General features: G+C 45.3%; 1 protein-coding gene across 3 annotated transcripts; it reads left to right on the top strand.

Moving 5' to 3' along the window:
* Positions 1–7: 7 nt before the first annotated feature.
* Positions 8–21,048, top strand: RILPL1 (Rab interacting lysosomal protein like 1). 3 transcript variants are annotated; one of them, XM_056504561.1, is made up of 8 exons: positions 8–544; positions 3,779–3,929; positions 8,934–9,052; positions 9,952–10,179; positions 12,827–12,999; positions 13,222–13,314; positions 15,631–15,710; positions 18,923–19,011. In XM_056504561.1, exons 1-7 carry the CDS (start codon positions 245–247, stop codon positions 15,671–15,673), a joined length of 1,107 nt encoding a protein of 368 aa, XP_056360536.1. In that variant the 5' UTR covers positions 8–244; the 3' UTR covers positions 15,674–15,710; positions 18,923–19,011. The 3 variants fall into 3 exon arrangements, with proteins under 3 accessions (XP_056360536.1, XP_056360533.1, XP_056360534.1); XM_056504558.1 differs by lacking the exon at positions 15,631–15,710 and having other exon boundaries at positions 18,923–21,048; XM_056504559.1 differs by lacking the exons at positions 15,631–15,710; positions 18,923–19,011 and adding an exon at positions 16,518–18,326.
* The last annotated feature ends 427 nt before the right edge of the window (positions 21,049–21,475 follow it).

Raw genomic sequence — 21,475 nt, forward strand, 5'->3', positions numbered from 1 at the left:
CCCCGGCAGAGCCGCCCTGCGCCGGGCATTGGCCGCGGGCGGCGGGGCGGTGGTGGCGGGGACGCCGCGCCCGCCTCCCGCCGCCGCTCCGCCAGCACCGCCCGGCCAAGTTTAAACACCCCCGGCAGAGCCGCCCGGAGTTGGCGGGAGTTGCCGGGGGCCGCGGCCCGGGCTGCACGGGAACCGCCCCGCCCGGAGCGCGCCCCGCCGCCGCCTATGCGGGCACCGCGGGGCCGGGCGAGCCATGGACGGCGGCGGCGGCGGGGTGCAGCCCGCCCTGGAGAAGAACGCGGCCGAGCTGACGGTCATGGACGTGTACGACATCGCCTCGGCCGTGGGGCAGGAGTTTGAGCGGGTGATCGATCAGCACGGCTGCGAGGCCATCGCCCGCCTCATGCCCAAGGTGGTGCGGGTGCTGGAGATCCTGGAGGTGCTGGTGAGCCGCAACCACATCAATCCCGAGATGGAGGAGCTGCGCCTGGAGCTCGACCGCCTGCGCCTGGAGAGGATGGACCGCATCGAGAAGGAGCGGAAGCACCAGAAGGTGCGGGCGGGGAGCGGGGGACGCGGCGGGGCAGGGCTGTCCCCGCTGCCGCAGCCGCTCGGGGGGAGCCGCGCTCCGGCCCCGCCGCCGCCGGGAAAACAAAGCGCGGCGCCGGGATGCGGGCCGGGATCGGCGGGAGCGGGCGGGGCACGCGTGCGGTGCAGCCCGGCCGGGCTCACGGATCTGCGCGGATGCTGCCTTAGCGCCGCTGAGGCTTTGGGCGTGTTGTTGTTTTTTGTTTCCTTCCCTCCTGGAAGTTTCCTCCCTCCTTCCCTTTCTCCACCCCTTCCCCAGTTGCTGCATTTCCTTCCCCCGATCAGGACTCCTGCTCCATCCCCTCTCCTGACGAGAGGGTAGCGCTGCTTCCTGCTAGGCCAGGAAAGGTCACTGACAAGAATACACTTTCCTCTCTGGAGCTGCGAATGATTTAGCAGTCTCGTTTTCCTGGCGCAGACTTCGGGTTAGGCAAGTCCTAGGAGAGAGATGGAGAACCAAGTGATTTCAGAGCAGAGTTAGAGCTGAAGAGTAGGGAAGAGCACTCTGCCAGATTGCTGCTCCATCTGGGGTGGTCCCAGCGTTCCCTGGCCCCACTCCCAAATAAAGCCCAAGGTAGAGAGCATTTCCCACACCCTCTTATGGCAGGACACTCTCCAGTTACTGCAGCAGCAGTGGCAGATCCACTCTTTAAACCATCCAGATAACTGATATAAGAAATGGTTCTTCTGGTAAATGACTATGCTAAATCACTGCTGCCTCATGCCATTCCTGATTCCACACACAGAATCAGGATAAACAGGACACAGGGGATTCTGGAGGAGAGACCCTAGCTTTAAGATTTGGCTTAAGTGGATAAATCCCAGTTTTATATTTTAAAAAGAGTCAGTAAAGGATTTTCACCTAGCATGTGGAAAATACAGGATAAACCCTGCAACATTTTGCAGAGGAAGTCTCAGGGCAATGTCTCTGAAAAGGAAGGTAAAAGACCTTTAATGTACAAAGCCTTGATAAGTCTCAAGAATATGAAAATAGGTCTAGAGAATAGATACAGATATGTTGGATATTTACCAAAGGCTGCTGGTGAAGTGGAAACTCAACTGACCCAGTGTCATTGTACAAGTTGTTCTGTGTAGATGTTTCTGAAGTTCTTATAAGTGTTAAAAAGTTTCCTAAACTTGTCAGCTGATCTTTCTGCCACAACCACCTCTGCTCTGTCAGCTTCTCTGAGGGCCATGAAGTGGCTCAGGGAGTGTTTAAACAATTTAATTCAGTCTAAACAGAATTTATCAGGAAAATAAACTGCATGCTGCATGATACATACATTTTTATTTTTTTTTTTTTTTTTTAAATCAAGCTGGTTCCCAATGTACCAGGTCCCTACAGAACTATGGTCTCACATCATCTCTGTTCCAGGGTTTGAATACTCTTTCACAGGACAGGTGCTGATAAACAGAAAAAAAACAGATATTGAGAAATAGTTTTTGACCTCAAAGCCTCCAAAAAACACCCAGAAAAGCTTTTAGTGGTCCTTGCAAGCATCAGTTTATGAGATTTCAGCACTTAACTTTGTGTGAATCTGTTTTATGTGTAGACCTGGCTCAGCATTCACTGTCTGGGGCTTCCTGAGCTGGCAGGAACTGCCTGGCCCATGGATGTGCCTCCCCTGTCTGCTTCTTCCATTAATGAGGATTCAGAAGTTAATTTCTGCTCCAATTCCCTGGGCTCTTCAATAGCAATAAATGACAAAGTTTGCCTAGGCAAACCTTAGGATAGTTGTGTGTTTACAGAGCAGCTACATATAAATTATATACATTTAGGTTGTTTGAGGGTTTGTGTGCATTCTATTTTGGTTTTATCAATATGCTTCTAAGTGATGAATGTACTGGTTTGTTGCTAAAATAGGTCACTGCGTTATTTTAGCTGCAGAGTTGTAACAGGCAGCATCACTGTAAATAGTCCAGGTTTTTGGAAATATCAATTTCAATATGGATTTATTTTTCTCTCAAGATAAAGAGTTTCAAGTAAAATAGGTGATTAATGACATTTTCTTTCCTTTTCAATAGGTAAGTCTGCGTAGCTTACCACACCTTTGCTATTTATTATTCTTTGCCACATAATGTTTTCTGCAACACTTTCAGCAGCAATACAGTAATAAATGCTGGAATAAAATGGCATTTGGACCCAAAAGTCACCATGAAGATGACTTCCCATTATCAGAGCATGCATTCAAAGCAGAGAGCTGTCCTTTAATCTCTGAGCAGAGCTTATTTTAGCCCCGAGCTGTGCTTGGCTGGGTTGTTATCTGAATGTGTTTTGTTGTTAGGTAGGAAAGGGGCATGTGGATGGATGTGAAAGTCAGCAGTGACTCAGCCTGGCTCCAGGGATTTGCATGCAGCTTTTTGTTTGAAGAACTTGAGTGAAAATGGAGCAGGGAATGCCCCTCACTGGAGAAGTGGAATATACAGAGAAGCTTTTGGAACAAGCAAGACTCTAAATACAACTGTTTTCCTTGAGGACTTTTTACTTTTTGTCCTGACTTGACCTTCATGAGGATTGGTGACAGCTGCTCTTGACGCTGTCCCGACAAATGGGAGCTGTTTAGACTGGCCAGGCTGCCCTAGCACAGCCACACTCAGGACATTCCAGGAGAACAATTTACATAGGAAGCAGCAGGCTTTGGGCTTTGGGCTTGTGTTCACCGTGTGCACCAGGAGCTCTGCCCTTGCTGCACTGGATCACACACTCCTCAATTTACACTTGTGTTTCATAACAGGAATTTACACCAGGCTGTTCTGTCAGGATGAGCATGTCCAGCCCTGACTGCCTGGCCCTCGCTGTGGGATGCTTTGGGGGCATTTCTAACAGCTCTGCAGCTTCCTGGGGTGCAGGAGGGAATTGTGCTCCTGTTCCATTATTTGTCTAACACTGCAGCCTCCTTAATCTGGTCCTCCCATCAAAGCAAGGCATAAGGAGCCATCCTTTAGGTAACTTGCTTTGCATGAGGAATGATCCCCTCAGGTATTTACATTCAGCAATAGCAAAGGGGACTGTGGTGGCTGGTTTCCTGGTGGTGGCATTAGAAAAGCAGACGTCTTCTAAGAAACTCAAAGTACTCTTCATTTAATTGTTTTCCATAAGAATCAGTAGGATCATTACTAGTTTGATCTGTAAGTCGTCCAGTCAAAGACTCTTAACATGTTTTAAAATATAAATGTGTTGTCCTGATCTACCCTATAGGAATTAGAACTGGTGGAGGATGTCTGGAGAGGGGAAGCACAGGATCTTCTTACCCAAATTGCACAGCTGCAGGAGGAGAATAAACAACTGATGACAAACTTGTCTCACAAAGACATTAATTTCACAGAAGAGGAATTTCAGAAGCATGAAGGCAAGTTTGCTACTTCAAATTCAGTCCTTGCTTTCTTACAAAAAACAATACTTTATCAAAATATTTTGACTGGATATTCTGGTGTGGTTTTTTCCTGTAGACCAATTCAGATCTGGGTTTTGAAGACTTGTTTGTTTATGTATATTTTTTCACCTAAATAGAAAATGTCTGAATACATGATGACACTGAAGATAAGATAAGAGATGGAAGGATGAGGGAAAGAAAACCAACTTTTTGTTTGGCTGAGAAGCCTCTCTGGAAGTAAAGTCTAGATACACTTTTTGGTCTATCACTTGTTTGGGTTCTCATTTTGCAAAAAATATTCTTAAGCCCTCCTTATGTTTTTTAATACAAACAGAATAATCCATTCAAGAGTTTATTTCACACATTCAAGGGCAGCTGTTGATCTGTTCAGGATAACTGTTTGATAAGTAGCACGTCGAGATTTCTTTGTGAAAATTGTATCAGTCCCCCATGTGGAGATATTCTAGGAGAATATCATGATATTCTCCTGGAAGAGGAGATACTGGTTTTACTTGATTTACCTGCCTTTTTTTGAAGACTTCTAGCCAATTTAGAATAAGTCAGAAGATTTATAGTCCAGGGAGGGGGTAAATCCTAAGGAGTTGAAACAACCCATTTGTGGGCATTCTTGAGGCAGAATGAAGTTCAAGACACACCTGCAAGTACAGATAGATCTCACTGCAGCAACTGAAACTTTGCAGCCTCAGCTCTGACCCACAGCTCAGCCAACAGCTCTTTCCCAGGAGCAGAGGAACAGATGCCCCTTTGCTCCACCATTCCCAGCACAGAGTTTGAGGTTGTGAGATCCCAAACCCATTTCCTGATTTTTGAGTGGAGCGTGCAGGGTGACTGAGCAGTCTGAAAGCAGAGCACACAGCTGAGCCATCACAGCTCTCCAGTGAGCAGCAGAATGAGGGAATATTCTATTCCAAGCTTTGGAGGCTAGGATTTAATGCAGGCTTGCTGGAGGTGGATGAAACTCTGTCCAACACTGTGGAAATTGCACTTGCTCTGTCCCCAAGGCTCAATGCTGCTCACTTGCACTGGGGAAGAGTATAATGAAACCTTCAAAAAGTAAAAATTGTTAAACCTCTCAAGATACTTTTTAAAACAGTGCAATGCTTTCAATTTAGGAGTCAATTAGTGGCAAAGAAGTAGCTCAACATCAGGCTGACAAACTCCATGCAAAATTCAGAATGGCAGCAATGACTCATGGACCATGAAGACATGGTTATAAAGAACCAGTTTCCTCTTTCTTTTCTTTGTTTTTCTCTTCTTTTATTTTTTTCCTTCCAGTGGCTATCTAGCTCACTGCAGCTCATGTGCTTGCATTTAAATATAGCCCTTCTCTTCACATCCAGCCAGCCAAGCAAATGCCAGACGTGCTTTTCTTGTTATTTTTACTGTGTCTACCCATGTATGACAACACAAACAAAACCCATAAGCCCATTCCAGAGCTTAGATTCTGAGATCAGTGATATTCTTTGGCCAAAATATTCAGTTTAAGTGAAATTTTTCACTTATATCAACCCCGTTTAATTATTGGGATCTATTATATCAAACCTAACTGTTTTAGGACATGTTGTCATTAATGAGCAAGGATAGATTTGTCTCAAATGACTTGTTTGGATAGTGTCAGAAAGCAGTTCTGCTGCTCTTTTTCAGTCTGATGTAGAGTCCAGAGAGGCAGGATTTAAGCTGTGTTAGCTGGACTAACTTTGAGCAGACTCCAGTGCTCCTGTCTGAGCATGGTTGAGCACTGTGATCACATCTCCCCTCAGTGCTGGCCCCAGGGATCAGCAGCTCACTGCTTACTCACCAGACAGTGACTGGGGTTATTTTACACAGAGGCCACTGATTTGGCTTGAGAGTCAATCCTGCCAATTAATTCTCAGAGCCTCATCTGAGTGTGATGAAGTGTTCTTGGGAGAGGCAGGACTGCAAACAGGAGTGCTCTGTGCAGTCTGAGCAGGGCAGGGTTCCTGTGAAAGGACCTGTGGCAGAACACAAAACACAAGGGAGGGGTTAAAGATGAGCCTGTAACACCCATTAAAGCCACTCCTCCCAAGCCCAAACCCAGCACTGCTTGATGGTGCTGACAGATTGGAATATCCTAGGAAAATGCCACATGCAAACTTGACCCAAGTGTGTCAAACAGGACGAGCAGGCTGCTGTGCCATGCAGGGGAGCTGCTGGCTCAGCTGGCTGTGGTAAGGGACAGGCAGCAGGATGGCAGCACTTGTGTGACCCTCCTGTGCTGCAGGACCCACAGTTCCCTTCAAAAGGGGTGCTGAACTTGTGCTGACTATTTAGCTAATGGTGCAGTGCCACAGGTTCTGCTGGCACTTGGCCTGTAGTGATGGTGTTTAGTTCACTAAACATAAAGAATGTTTTTTTCTTTCTTTTTTTTGGTGTCCTCCCCTCCAGCTGCTTTCATTTCTCTTGCTGGAATAATGCCAGGATCACAGCAACTCACAGGAAACTGCTCATAGGATGTGCCTGGGGAAGCCAGCTGGGTGTGCCATTTCAGATCTTTCAGTTATTAGAGTTTGAATCATTTAGAGATAATTATTTTACATTTAGGGCACTTAGTGATTTCCCTCTCCTCTTTCCCAGTGCCTGAGGAAATGGAAGGAGATGTGACTGTTTCACAAAACTCCCCACCTTTCCTTCCCCCCCTTTCCTGAAATAAAAGTTGTAGGGATCTGTGCACACAATTGAAGCCTTTTAGGTTCACCAAATGTTAGGGAAAAAATGAGCACAGTGGGAGGAAAAGTAGTCAGCACTGAATGGTACTTTTTCTTTAAATAGCACCTGCTATCTAGAGATCTTAAAGCATCTCACAAGTACTAATGGATACAGCTGCATTCACTAGTGCTACCTCCTCCTAAAGTTTCACTGCAGTCTCTCTACTTCAAGGCAAAGTTTTGGATTCTTTTGGTTTTAAATAGAGCTGATGTTTCAGGCCCCAGCTCTGAGATTGGCTGCAGTGAGTGGATCCAGGAACCTGCAGTGAGGTTTGTGGGTGCAGAGAAGTACCAGACCTGTTGTGATGGAGAAATTGGATCTTTTAAAATAGTTAAGCAGCAGTTTGTGTTTGTGGCACTTGTTCTCCCTGGTGGGTATGAGCTGGTACCACAGCAAAGAATTAAAATTGTCCTGTGAAGAACTAGAACCCAGAGCAGCATAGAGCTGATAAAAACCAGGGTCCAGAAATAGAGCAGGCAAATGTACCATAGAATGAAAAGGGATGAGAACGTAACACTAGAATGTGAACACCCTGTCACTGACAGTTCTTTTCTGGGGTTGGACAGGAACATGTCCTGTGAACCAAATTCCTGGCCAGCCATGACCACCAGTCCTTTTCCCAGCAGAGCAGTTCCCTGCTCTCTGCAGTCCCACAGCTCTGCTCCTTTAGCACTGAGGGTTGGAGCTGCTCTTCCCCTGTTTGCTCTGGTCCACTCCCTGCATGGGAGTCACAGCTGCTGCAGGAGTGCACATCCACCAGTTACTCCCTTTCCTTCTCTGAGGTTTGTCCTGCTCTGCTCTATTATCCACCAGCTCATTCTGTAGCTGACCTGTGAGCTGGAGTTCCTAAAGACATGCAGCTAAATTCTCTTATGGGAACAACTCTGGATTTCTCTGATGAGGGAAGAACAAAACCAGAAAGTCTGAGCTGATGTTAGAAAGTAGAGCCTTTCCTGGCTGGATACATTTGGTGCATACAGAGCACATTTCTGATGTGGGAGCTGCTTTAATATATTAAAAAGGAAGCAGCTTTCCAGCCATCCCAGAGTGGAGAGTGAATTAGCACCACTTGCAGTTTGTAAATGGAAAAAGCTGAAGACTCACATAACAAAGTACTTTGCCAAAATTAACAGAGTTAACAGCAGACCCTGGATTTGAGCTCCTGGCTGGGCTGGGCTTTGGCCAGAGGAGCCACACACTGCCCTGGTTGCAGGGTTTTCATCTTCAAGGATGTGCAATGTGATTTTATGTGATAGTTCAAGACCATCAAACTGCACATCTCTGTGCCATTCTCAGGGAAAGTCAGAGCAGGAGATTCATCATCTCTCCAAGTTAAAACCTCTGGTCTGTGTCTGCTCTCAGAGCCCATCACTGCAGTGCCAGATCCAAGTTATCTCTGTAATGGCAAATAGAAGAATGCTTCCTGATTTGTGGTTTATGACATTTCCTAATGATTCACTGGTCAGATTTAAGGTTAATCTAACTCTTCCTTTATTTTCAGACAGAATCAGTGCTAGATTCTTGGCAATATTCCAAACTTCTTTCACCAGTGAAATGCTATTAAGTATTTTTCTCTCAAGTAGTTACTCTAAATATGAATTACCACACAATAGGATGGGAAAAGGGTGGCAAACCATGAGGAGAAAATAATGTGGCCATAATTCAGGCTAAATTTTGGTTCTGCATTCAGGGTGGGGGTATCCTCTGAAGGTCCTGTTTCATCTTATTTTCATAAAGCACAAAACTGGATTACAACTAAAAATCAATCTAGTTGGGTGTTCCTCAGCTGGTTTGGATCCAGATGCAATCCCCAACAGTGATATGTTGTTTACATCTTACTGAAGATCCAGACCATCTTTTTTTCAATTTTCTCAGGGCCTTGGCCAGCTGATTCCAGAGATAATCACACAGATAACCAAGCTCCCTGGGGCACGGTGTGAACATTGATGTAAAACTACTAAGGCAGCAAGATGCAGCAGTGTCACTCACTGTTATAAATGTTTCTGAGGACTGTCAGTTCCTTTTTTAAGGAGTCTCTGTGCAGTAGCTTTATGGAGTGGATTCTGTCATCTGTGTTCTCTGTTACCCTTGAAGCAACCTCTAAAGCATCTCTGTAATTCTACCAGCAGGCAACTTCCAGAGTCTACTTAAATATTTCTCATTGTTATTGTTCTCAGGCTCAGCAGCTCCTGACTGTTCTTAGTTTGTGTTCTGTGTTCTTTTTTTAACCAGGGATGTCAGAGAGAGAGCGGCAAGTCATGAAGAAGCTGAAGGAAGTGGTGGATAAACAGAGGGATGAAATCAGGGCAAAGGACCGGGAACTCGGACTTAAAAATGAGGATGTAGAGGCTGTAAGTGACTCTTGGTCTTCCTGTTTCTCTTCCTTCTTACTCACACTTCCATAGCCTGGTTTTGAGTTTGAAGTTAATATAGAAAGTGTCAACAGTGGTGGATTGATAGTCCTGCAACTGAAGTGTCCAGTAGAGCTGTGGAGTGTCCAGAATGGTCAGGGTACAGTGCAGTGCCACACCAGGGATGCAGTGTGGGCACCTCTACATGAGAAGGGCACTGCTCAGCCCAGGCCACCCCTGCCAGCAGTGATATGCTCAGGGCTTAGCCTCAGATGAGTCACAGACTCCACTGGGACTCCAGGCATAACATGAGATTTGGCACTTTCTGTGGAATGACCTCCTTACCCATATTTTGCTTCCCATTCTTCACACTGCCTCATGTCCTTAGGCCATGGGACTTTCCTGGTGCTAGTAAGGCCAGGCCTAGGTGATCTCTGCTCTGCCCGAGTGCCTCTGGCAGGTGCTGCAGCCTTTTGAGCTGGGGCTGTCCACACACACCCAGCAGGTCACATCCTGCCTTAGGAGAGAGTCTTGGAGCTCAAAGCAAAGTGCTTACAAACTGAACACTAAGGATCCTTCTGCTTGTCTTTCTTCTCCCCTGGGTTAAGATTTGATTCAGAATCCCATAAGCCACCCTTTCCTTGAACTAATATCAGAAGTGATGGATTTGCTTTTATCTGAACAACTCCCTGTGCTGGGGGAATTTACTCTAGAAATCAATTAAATTTGGGTGACTGAAATTGAGTAGATAATTAGCTATTAGAAAAACTAATCTGGGGGTGAGGAGAGGGGGGAATTTTTCAGATTAAATGCAACAGGAACCCACTACTTTAAGATGGTGTTTGGGCCATCATGGCTCGTGGCTGAACGGACACTGAGCTGTTCTGGATGTTTTGCAGCTGCAGCAGCAGCAGAACAGGCTGATGAAGATCAACCACGACCTGAGGCACCGGATCACGGTGGTGGAGGCGCAGGGGAAGGCGCTGATCGAGCAGAAGGTGGAGCTGGAAGCGTATCTGCAAACCAAGGAGCAGGAGATGGGCAACCTGAGAGCAGAGCTGGGCAAGCTCAGAGAAAAGCTGCAGGGTGAGGACAGCCAGGCCAGCCAAAATGGGGAGGAAGTAAAGGTAAGAGGCACTTTGAATCACTTTTTAAACAGCCTTTTAAAAAGCTTTGGACTTCATACCAAGTACCTTTTTGCCTTTTGGCAGGGCTGTGGCAGTGTGTTGGCTTCATTTTGTTTCCCCCAAAGGAAAACAAACAATTCCTTAGAGAGTCTGGATTTTCCAGAGACAAACAACCAACAGCAGTTTCAGCTTTGCCAGATCTGCAAATATTCAAGGCCAGATGGGTCACAGGGGTGCAGGGGGGTGATGGTGGCAGATGAACCACAGTGGAACAGAAACTGTGCCAGAAGTGTCCCAGAGTCAGGGCAGAGCTCTGCACACCTGGTCCCTGCAGTGCTTATGGAACTTTGGATCAGTCAGGACTAAGCTGCTACCAAATCAATATAAATAATTCAAGGCACTTTTAGAGGAACCAACTTTGGCCGTATTTCTGCTTTTGCTTCCTATTAGAATTTGTGCAGTGAAGTGTTGTGAGCACAGATGTTCATAAAAAGCAGATGTTCCTGCTGGCAGAGCAGGTTCTTGCAGAATAGACAAAGTGACAGTCTGCAAATGGAGCTGGGCTGAGATCAGAGCAGCACAAATGCAAACTTGAGGAGAGCTTCCTGAGGAAAAGATGCATTATTGATCCCTTAGTCCTGTTTATGGTTCCTAGTATTTTCCTTTGTGCCTATGACATTAGTTTTTTATTCCTGAAGCAAATGCACTGCATTTCCCTTTCCTAATTATGCTCTTAGTAGAGTAGGAAATGCAATAAGGGGTGTCATGATATTTAAGAACTTAGAGGAGCTCTGTCACACAGAGCTGTTCAGCTGGATGCATTGGCAAGAGCTCCACAGTGTAAATGCCTGACTGCAGCAGAGAGTGAAACATCCAGTGAAACACCCATTTCACTGGTAACAGGCAGGAATACACAGCAAAAAGCAGAGACAAGTGCTGATGGGGTACACTGGTCCCCTGGGAATGTGACAGCCAGTTGGGTTAACATGTCACTGCTGAGTTGGGCAAGCACTGTATTAATAATGGAAAGGATTATTTCATTGCTGTTAATTCAGCCAGGACACCCAGCTTTGTAAAAGGGGCTGGGGAGCCAGGCCTGGGGCCAGCAGGAGTGAAAGTGTCCTCAGTCTCTGCGGAGAAAGGATGCATTCTTCACCTCTCTCTAACTCATCAGTTCCATGGCAATGGCTCCTCTTCTAATGAGAGCTGTCCCTGCTCCCTCTGCCAGGACTCTGCTTCCACAGGAATTGCAGTGGCAAGCAGAAAGCTGGAATAGCTGCATGCTCCAGAATGGACACTGCTTGTTGGCCTCAGTCAAGGACATTTGCATCCAGCACAGGCTGCTCAGTCTTTGCTGATTTGAGCCAAACCTAGCAAAAATAGCTCATTTGGGCAGCGATGTGGAGCAAATATACAAGCAAAAGAAGAGACACCATAGCTAATGGGTGAAGAGGAGGAAAAGTGTTTGAGTAATTTCCTTTGAAGCTCTTGTTAGGTTGCATCAATCTTTATTCCATGTAGCCTGTGCAAAGGAATGTGTTTGGATGAGAAGGGTGATCAAACAGTGCCCAAGTGAGCATCACTCATCCCTGCAGGAGAGGCACTGAAAGTCACCTGAAATTCACCTTGAACCAGCCTTGGCAAAGTTCAGCTTGAAACCACAGATCAGTGTATTACAAAACTGTTTCACAAACACAGGAGCTTACAAAAGAGTAGGGTCAGGATTACAAAAAATGGATTGTGTAGGAATTTCACTACTCAACTCCTCAAATGTCCAGCTTGTATCCCAGCAAGCTGTCACTGCCACACAGGAGCTCTGAGACTCTGATCTCTGCATCCTCCCAGGAGGGTGAGTGTCTGACCTGGCAGCTCTGATTTCATGTGCTGGCCTCTCTCAGTCCTTGCAAAAAACATCACATTTCAAATGGACTTTGCTACATTTCAAATGTATTTTCATGGAACAGAATGTCCTGTGTTTATTTGTATTGTTAAAAATCCTGCAGACCTCTTGAGGCTTGGAGCTGCTTTTCAGACTCTCAATTCCAAGTACCCTTCCCAGAACCTTCTGATTTTTCATCATTTCTGTGCAGCCACTGAGTGGAATAACAGCACAGGATCTGAGCAGTGGTGTCCTGTGATTGCACAGACCATGTTTTCACAAGCAGTTTGTGCCACAGAGTTCTGAGCAAGTGCTAGAGGGGACAGGAAGAATCAAGACTCATACCTAGAGAGCAAATTGTGGCTTATTGGGAGCTACAGAAGCTGGGTGGTGGGAGACAAAATTCATCCAAGCTTCCAGTGAACTCTTAGAGGAAAAGAAGAGGCAAGGATACATGTGTATGAACACCTCATCTGCAATTTTCTGCTACTGTGTAGCCAGATCTGGTGCTAACACCCCTCCTGGTTTTTAATGAAAGCATAAGGGGGGATAGAAACTTTAATCTCCACTTTGTATGTTTATATTATAAGAAGACACCTCTTTGTGGGAGGAGCTGGAAGGAACTGCATGACCTTTCAGTGTTTTTATAAAAAAACTGATGTTTGATTTACTCCATTTGTTAAAAGCATGAATTCCTAAAACTGACTTACCAAAAGCTGAACATTTTGAATTGGATAGTGAATTTAAAGCCAACATTTCACTCCCTAGGCAGAACCAAACAATGATGATTGTCTCTCTGAGTCAGAAAAGATGGCAATGGACTTGAAAGATCCCAATCGCCCCAGATTCACCCTGCAGGAGCTCCGGGATGTCCTTCACGAGAGGAATGAACTGAAATCCAGAGTGTTTTTGCTTCAAGAGGAGCTTTTATATTACAAAAGGTAGGTTACATCTCTTCTCCTGTTGGAAGAAAATATTGAATGGAGACCCAGTTCTTGGTGCTGATCCTTGGCTGATAAAAAATCTTCAGTTGATTTGAATGGGTTTTGAACAAATCCTTTTGCATTCCTTCATCAGCAGTGCTACCTCAGATTGAATTGTAGATCTCAGAGAGCTTCCATGGCTTGGGAGGAGAACATTAATTATCTTTTCTTTCTTTCAAGTGAGGAAATGGAAGAAGAAACGAGATCCCCACAGCCTACACCCATAATTCAGCCCAAACCCTCAACTCAGCCTGAATCTGGAATCAAACGACTGTAAGTAGCACATTTACTAAGCATACTGGATATAGTCTGGAAATACCAAATGTTTCTTTTGCATAGGACAATTTTAAAGACTTTAAAAATTCAGAAAACCACATTCCTACTGTGTATGAGAGAGCCAGTGAATGAGCACTTGGCAGATGTGAAACAACAGTTGGTTTTGGCCAAAACTTTTGCCTAGATCTGGGACAACTTTCAGTCTTGGATTATCATTTTCCCATGACCTTACTGTGGCCATTTCCCTGTTGACTGAAGCCTTTAGACCCTGACTTGCACTATGTGGGCACACAAAAACCTTCTGTTTGCTGAGCAAATGTGTTGCTTAGAGGATGGGCACTTGCTTGGCTAAAAGAACCCCACCTTTTTCTGAAATGTTAATGCTGCTGTTGGAACCAAAGCTTACTGCCAGAGAAGTGCTGTTACTAGAGTATCACTTAATTATAAAATCACTGTGTTGGCCAATTCTTTTCTCTGTTGGAACTCCCACCTGTACATTTATGTATTCCAAATTAAGTCTTCTAATCTCATAGCAACTCTTTGGATTTTTGTGATACTGAAAGCTTCAATTTTTTAACTGCATAAGTGATTTTGGAACAGCTGTTTCCATTTAAAGAGCTCTTCCATCCTGTCCCCATATCCACAACCTTCAGTCCTTGTTTAAGAACAGCAGCAGCCCTGTGAGAGTAAATTCCACAGGAAGATCTGGACTGACACCATGAAGTCAGGAGGGCACTGTTGATTATTTGCAGTAGACTGCAGCTTTCTGCCTGTGCTGAGAGAAACTTTCCTCTCACATGAGTAGAAAATACACTTTGAGTTTGGACATCAGTTCTCATCCTGCAACTGATGATGATGATGATAATACTGTGTCACACAAGATCTTCACTGTAAAGCTTCTCTTTTCTTTTACATTTCTTTTAGAGCTTTTTAAAGCTTCACCTCTTGTAGGAAATGGCTGGTTTCAGCTCACACAGTTTGTGTTGTGCAGCTTCCATGTTTGATTTGATGAAGCAAAGGCAGCATAAAAATGTAAATAGAGGTTGTAAGACAGAGCACCTGTTGGTGAGGTATTAGTTCTGACTCTGCTAAGCTGAAATTTCTTCTTTTAGATGTCATGCTCTGTCCCCAGGTTTCATTCTGCTCTCTCTCCACTCAGCTATCATATTAAATAAGGGAATATAAAACTGTCTATCTGAGTAATCTGAAGGATGGTAACAGTTTTCAGGTTTGTCTCATTCTTGCAGCCTGTCTGGATTTCTCTGGGGGTTGGGGTTATTTTCCTTCCCTCCTCCCTTCTCTGTGTGTTGTCAACACTGTATTTGGGCTTTAAAAAGTCTGGAAATGTCACTGCTGGGCAAACCAAAGGAGCCAAGTGTAGCTTCTGTCCTGTCCCAACATCCTCCTGCCCCAGCTGCAGGCCCTGCCTGCTGCAAGGTGTCTCCAGAGCTCCCTTCTCCCTCTCCAGGGTCCCTCTGGCTGCCTGGGGAACACTCTGGCACATGAACTCTGTTACCCAGTGATGTGATGAGAACTTGCAGTGCTGCTCTCTGCATGCAGAGTGCCTTTACAGAGGAAAGTGGAGTTGCTTTTCCCTCTCTTTCAGAGTTTTCCTCCTGATTAAACAAAAAGCTGAAGTACAAAAATAGGAGCCCTCTCAAGGGAAGTTTTGTGCTTGCCTGTGCAATGTGCCCTTTTTCCCCTCAGCACACAGAGTCTGAGGGAATGAGCCATATGGATGTGTAGCCTGTGCCATCCAAGATGTGCTCAGGTGATTCAGTGCTGCAAGTCCATAAAGAAAGGAAAACAGAAGCTACAGAAATCAGCATTTTTTCTGGGTTGGCACATTTGGGGCAAACTCTGAGTTCTGATCTCAGACTCACTGACTCGAACATTTGTCTCTCCCACATCACATGACAGAGTTTTAATGAAATAATGTAACCAGGAGGCTTTACTGAGGAGGAAAAATCCAAGGATTAAAAATGCTCCCTCTGTTTGGAGCAGAAAACACCCTTTTGTTTTCTCCTTAAGACTACGTGCTTGTTTGTCACTGATGTCATGCCTCAAACAGCCAGGAGTTTTCTCCCTATTCTTGCAGTCTACAAAAGCTGGTGTGTCTGTCAGTTCTGCAGCTCAGGACGTGCCACGCTGCATAAAAATAGAAATCCTGGCTGCTGCTAATGATCCAACAGTGTTTGCCCCTTTGTTTTCAATTTTAATCTCAGAAGAGCAGTTAGTGAGTTGGGGAGAGCTGCATTTGGTCACAAGTGAAATGTCTCTCATGATTTCAACTTAATCTTTAATTGACATTAGTCCACAGTTCAAAAAAATATTTGGCACAAGGGAGAACCTCTGAGGAGAGAGAATCCTTAGACAAACAGAGGGTGTTGCAGGTATGGATGGATGGTGCTGGCAGCTGTGTGTGGGGCTGGCTGGGCACAGAGCACTGGGCTCTCTCAGCTCTGTGCTGCATGGATTGTCTAATGCTCAGTGCAAGTGCTGAACCCTCACAAAGAACCCGTCTTGCTGCGAGCCAGCTCCAAAGTGCTCCTGCCAGAGCAGCTGCAAGGTCTCCCAAAAGCATTCAGCTGCCTGCAGTTGGCATCTTTCTGCATGAGAAGTAACACAGGTTCTTTTGGAACAGACACACAGGCCCTTTAACCACGGGGTTTCTTAGGAAGTTATTTCAAAAGTTTACTGGATTTTAACTTGAAAATACCAACTGTAACCCTTGAGAAATCTTTAACTGTAATGTAGTAATGCTGGTCCTCTCTAACCCTGTGCCAATATCCAGTAGTCACAGCAGAGTCCTGTTTTGTATTTAACATACACCTTCATCCTTCATTTCATTGTGTCTGTGCCTGTTTGTCTCTTGGAACAAAAAAGTGCACTCTGCTCTGCATTGCTAGAGGTGGTCATACCTTGATGAAATCCAACCCAGGTTGCAGGCTGCCTCAAAACAGGAAAGTGGTATCTTTTAGAAATCCAAAAGCAATTGAATCTGCTTTTTTCTAAACTAGAGTTTTTCACTGAGGAGAGCTGTCTTGGGTGATGCAGATCCCCCTCTCCCTGTAACGTGTCCTGTGTTGTAATTCAAAGTAACCCCGTGTATCATGTTTGCCTCTTCTCTTTTTAATGGAATGCTTTTTCTTTCCCTTGCTCCAGTCTTATCTCTTCTGTGTCTGTACTTTCCTGACCAGGATCTTTACAGCCATAATGCCCATGGTAGCAGCTGGATTGATTCCAGATGATCCCACATTGCAGCCAATAAGAAGACTTGTGTCCCTTGTAGGAATTTTTTTTAAATGTTTGGTACTGTGCTTTCCTCTTGCATGACCCTGTGTTAACAAGCACTGCTGGTTGCATTCTCCTGGCTGCCAGTGGGATCCCAGAGGATCAAAGTGCCAATCAGAATGACCAGTCAGTGTCAGTACTCATCCCAGTCCTCCATGCTCATCCTCAAACTGACACATTATCACCTTTTGCCTTAATGTTGCCATGCTAAACCCATCAGTATTCCTTGGAAAATCGGTGCAGTTTTAACCAGCATCTGTTAATTCTGCTTCCTAAGCAAGGCTATTCAGAGTTCTCACCAGTGCTTTTTGAGAAACTGGCTTCTAACAATTTGTTACAATCATTAGTTAGAGTTACAGAATGGAGTGCCTGATTTCCACATTAATTTCCACTGTTAATTACAGGCTGCTGCTTTCATGTCTTTCTATCTATGCCCTGTATATTTTGTCTCTAATTATGTATTTTGGAATAGAGTGTAAACTCTTCATAATCAATTCTGTCATCCAATTCTTGGCTCTCCCTGGAAGACATACTGATAATTGTTAATGCAAAGTCTCTTTGAACTGCTGCTTTAGTGATCTTGATATTTACAGCAACGACAGTTTCCTCTCCACACAGACAGGCTTTTTCCAAACATCTTCCATGAGAATTTTCTAGCCATAATAACAATTTTCATTGTTTCAGGAGGAATTTAAAAAGCTGAACCTTTTAGAGATTTACATACTTATTTTTCTCCTGATTAATTTTCTGATAAAGTGAAAAATTACTGAGCTTTGACATTTGAAACTGACTGTATAAACACAGCAGTCCTTTGTGTAAGCTTCCAGACAGTAACCCTGAGCAGGCAGCACCAAATGTGCTCTGTAGAAAGGCTTGGTCACTAAACACTTCTTTTATCAGCTGGAGCTGGCTCTGGCCCTGAAAATACACAGTGTATGTGTGTGAGCTCATGAGCTCCTGTGATGAAGGTGGTAGAAAAGTATGAGGCTAATTAAGTGCAAAAATATTTCACTATTAAGGCTGCACATTTGAAGCCAGGAAATGCAAAAGTTCAGGTCCTGCTGGCACTGTTATTTATGTGCATTTAGCTTGTGTAGTGGTTTATTTCCCTTTCTAATCAACAAGTAATTACTCTTAATATTCTCAGTGATTATCATCCAGCCCCCTGTGTATCAAGAGACAGGGAAGGTCGAACTCCCTGCACTGCACAAGGCAGCTGGGAGGGTTGGGATGGTAGTGCTGGGGGGATGAAGGGAGAGTGGGAGGAGGGAGAACACTGAGGAAGGTGAGCGTGGACTCAGGGTCAGGTTTATGCCCTGACCAATATCCCACCACCACCAAAACTGAGTTTATACTGGCACGGTCCCTTCCTGTGGAACATCTAGCAGTTCCTGTCCTGGATCACAGCTGTGTGACACTTGGTTCACTGCAGGCAAAACAATCTTCACCTCCTGAAGCCCACCCAGCACTGAGACCAAAGGGATCCACAGCCAACTCAGTCCTTTGGTAGCTGAAACCACAACTTTTGCATTTCTCAGCAGGCCTAAACACTGCACTAACACCTCTTGTACTGAACCCACAATGAACATTGAATTTGCCTAATCCAATAACTTCATCCCATAGAAATAAAACAATACTAAGGATTTTTCCAGCTGTATTTTTAGCTGTATTAAATGGCTGTTGGTTCATGTACGTCATTATCTTAGAGCACCCAAGCTGTGTGACAGGAAATGACGTGCACACTCGTGTGCATTTGTTCAGAGCCTCCATCCTCTTGTGCACATAGTGCATTTATTCATTCACTTCAGCAGGAATCAAGTCTATGTATCAAAACCTCTACACTGGGAAAAAAGATGGGAGACTTACTTTCTTATCTTGTGAACTTCCCTGCTGACAACCTTAAAAAAAATTCTATTTCTGGTTTGTGGTAAAATACACAGATTTAATGCCGAAGATACCACTTTACTTATGCCAAGAAACTAACCTGGATCGTGTGGCTTTGTTATCTGAGGGCTGGGGAAGGGGGAACAAACATCTAAATGATACCTGCACCTTGTAGAGTCAACAGCATTTAAAGCTTACCTGAAGCTTCTGTAGCCAAACTGCTTGAGATTGCAATGACTCCATCCCTAACAACATTCTGACATGCACTGCCACCAATGCTCTGCCTTGATTTTCTGCAGATGCAAACAGAGTTTCTTGCTCGGTGTTTTGTTGTACTGTGTATTGGGGTGGGTGTTTGAAGTGCTTCCAGGATGGTAAACACTCTTCTTTCTTCTCCCTCCCTCCCTCACTGCTCCCTTCCCGCAAGGTTTAGTTTCTTCTCTCGTGATAAGAAACGTATGCAGGCGTCACAGAAAAATGTCCACTTCCAGGGAACTTTTGGAGAATGGTCACATTCAAACAGAGACGACTCCTACATGGAACAAGGACAAGAAGCCCTGCAACACCTGTGACTAAAGCCTGAGGTGTTTGGTTTGCTGCAGTAGATCTCGACAGTCCTGTAACAAGAAGCTTCTGTAAAGCGTCGCGGCAGCTCGTCACTTTTACTTGCCTTGCACACCTCGGGGGTTTCAGACTCTCCAAAAGGGATCCCTCACTGTTCACTTGGTGACTGTTTGCTGCAAACAAGAACCCAAGCTTTGTAGTAACAGTTGCTGACACCCTGGGACATGGAAGCTTCTAGATGACTTGTTTTGTGCAGAGTAACAAGTCTACGATCTGGTTCATGCATTAACTACAGTAACACAAGCTTCTTTAAACCAAAAAAGGACCTGTGCCATTATTAGAAGTTTGTTTGCAGTGTATATCTAGTACAGGGCAAGGACTCTTTTACCCTGTTTCTTAACACTATTGGTTGTTTGCTTTTTATTTCTGTAATTTTTTCAAGAGGGATAGGACAGCTGGAGGCCCTTGGTGGCAGCCCACAGCTCTGCTGTGTCCTGTCAGTGCCGCTGGCATCGGCATCTTGCAGTCACCCCTTGGAAATGCACCTGGCACAGAGATAACTGGAGTAGCCCTGAGAGGGACAGTGAGTGTACATTTCCCTTGTGCTTACAGTGCCTAAAGCATGAAGAGCCGATGTATGAGGTGAGCGTGCCTTGTGTTCTGCAGTATTAACGGAAAACAAATTGCTTACAGGGAGGAATCCTAACTCTGGAATTTTTTCCTTCTTAGCAGGGACTTCCTCACAGTGTAGCAGGCAGCTGCTGTAAAGGGATCTTTTCCACAGACAGGTTTTTAATTAAGTCACACTTCATTTTCCTGTCTAGGTAAGACTGCCCAACTTCAGAGGAAACACATCCTCAGCTGGCTGACTGAACTATTTCACTGACCTAGACATGACCCCAACCTTTTCTCTTGACTAAACACTACGTGGGCAGAGCAGATGAGTTCTGTGCGTGAGGCTGCTCCTCTGGTGGTGGCAGATGTCTGGGTAGCCCCTGTTAGAGGGCTGAACTCAGCAGCAACAGGGGCTGGGGCTGGATCTGCTTTGCAGCTGAGCTGGTGAGACCCTGGGCCTGACCAAGGTTGTCCTTCCAACACTAAAACCCCACAGCATCAGCGTTGTGGACACCCAGTGCCAGTGCACTCCACACACTCCACGAGGGACCTGACCAGGTGGGAAAGTGCAGGTATCCATGGCTTCGTGTGAGGACAGGGCTGAGGTGTCTCTTGTGAGAAACTCTTAAATGGGGGGAGTGTCTTAATTTAATGATACTTAAATTGCCAAGATCTGCTTCACTTCCATGTGAGAAAACAAAAAGTGCAGCACAGTCACATCAGGCAGTTCAACTGTGGATGACTCCATCGAGTCTGTCCCGAGCGCAGTTCAGTCGTGTGGCTCATTCAGGAGGGATGCTGTGAGCACAAACAATGCCAGAACGTGGGCCTGAGTAAGCAGATGCCTTTGGAAATCAGCTGAGAGCAATGAGCTGGGATAATGGAACTGCACAGAGCCAACCTAAGCTGGTGTAGCACAAAGGAAATCTACAGGCCTGATGCACACAAAGCAGAGCCCGGGGCTCTGTCAGGGCAGCTCTGCAGCCAACACCACACCAGTGCACGAGGCAGGACAGCCTTCCCCACATCCCTGCAGCCCATTACCTCAACCCCTCAGAGCTCCTCCTGACCTGCTGGCATTAACCACTCCTTCTCATGTCTGCAATGCTGCATTCACAGACCCCCAAGTGCCAACGGGAAGGGTGGCGCTGGGAAGTGTTTGTAAAGATCTGAAGATCTGTCGTGTATTGTTTGTCAATATTCAAGGAAAATCTGCTTTTAGAAAAGGGGCCAGGATGCTGGCAGGTAAGGGGTGTAACAATCCTGCCTGCCAAGTGCAGGATCACTGACATTTTTTGGGTTGGTTTATTTTTTTTTCTTGGTTGGGCAGTAAATCATTTTAACAGTTTAATAAATATTTCTGAAAAACATGTATTTCTGCAAGAATTGTGTCTTTTTTCTTTTTGAGGAAATAATACCATGGGGGATGCAGCCTGTGGATCCATCTGTGTACAACTCTTCATGGAAATACAGCCTCAAACCAGACAAGGTTTAGGACAGAGCCATTCCAAGACTGATTAAATACAATTTAAAATACATTATATATTTAAGAATGGCTTATGATGACAAAGAACACTACAGAGCTTTTCTAGAAAGCCCTGTAAACTCCTTAATGGAAGAGATGTGTCTGTATTTACACATCCTAGCCCTGAAAAAGATGTTTTGCCCTCTGTTTTCCCCAGTTCAGCTACAACCAGCAGCAAACCCAGTTTCCAGAAAGGATTTAAACCCTGTGTAGAAGGGTGAGGACAGAGTGGGTGCAGCCACAACCACATTTACCCATGACACCCTCCTGTAGTGA

Source organism: Oenanthe melanoleuca, chromosome 15 (assembly GCF_029582105.1).
Source record: "Oenanthe melanoleuca isolate GR-GAL-2019-014 chromosome 15, OMel1.0, whole genome shotgun sequence".
NCBI lineage: Eukaryota > Metazoa > Chordata > Aves > Passeriformes > Muscicapidae > Oenanthe > Oenanthe melanoleuca.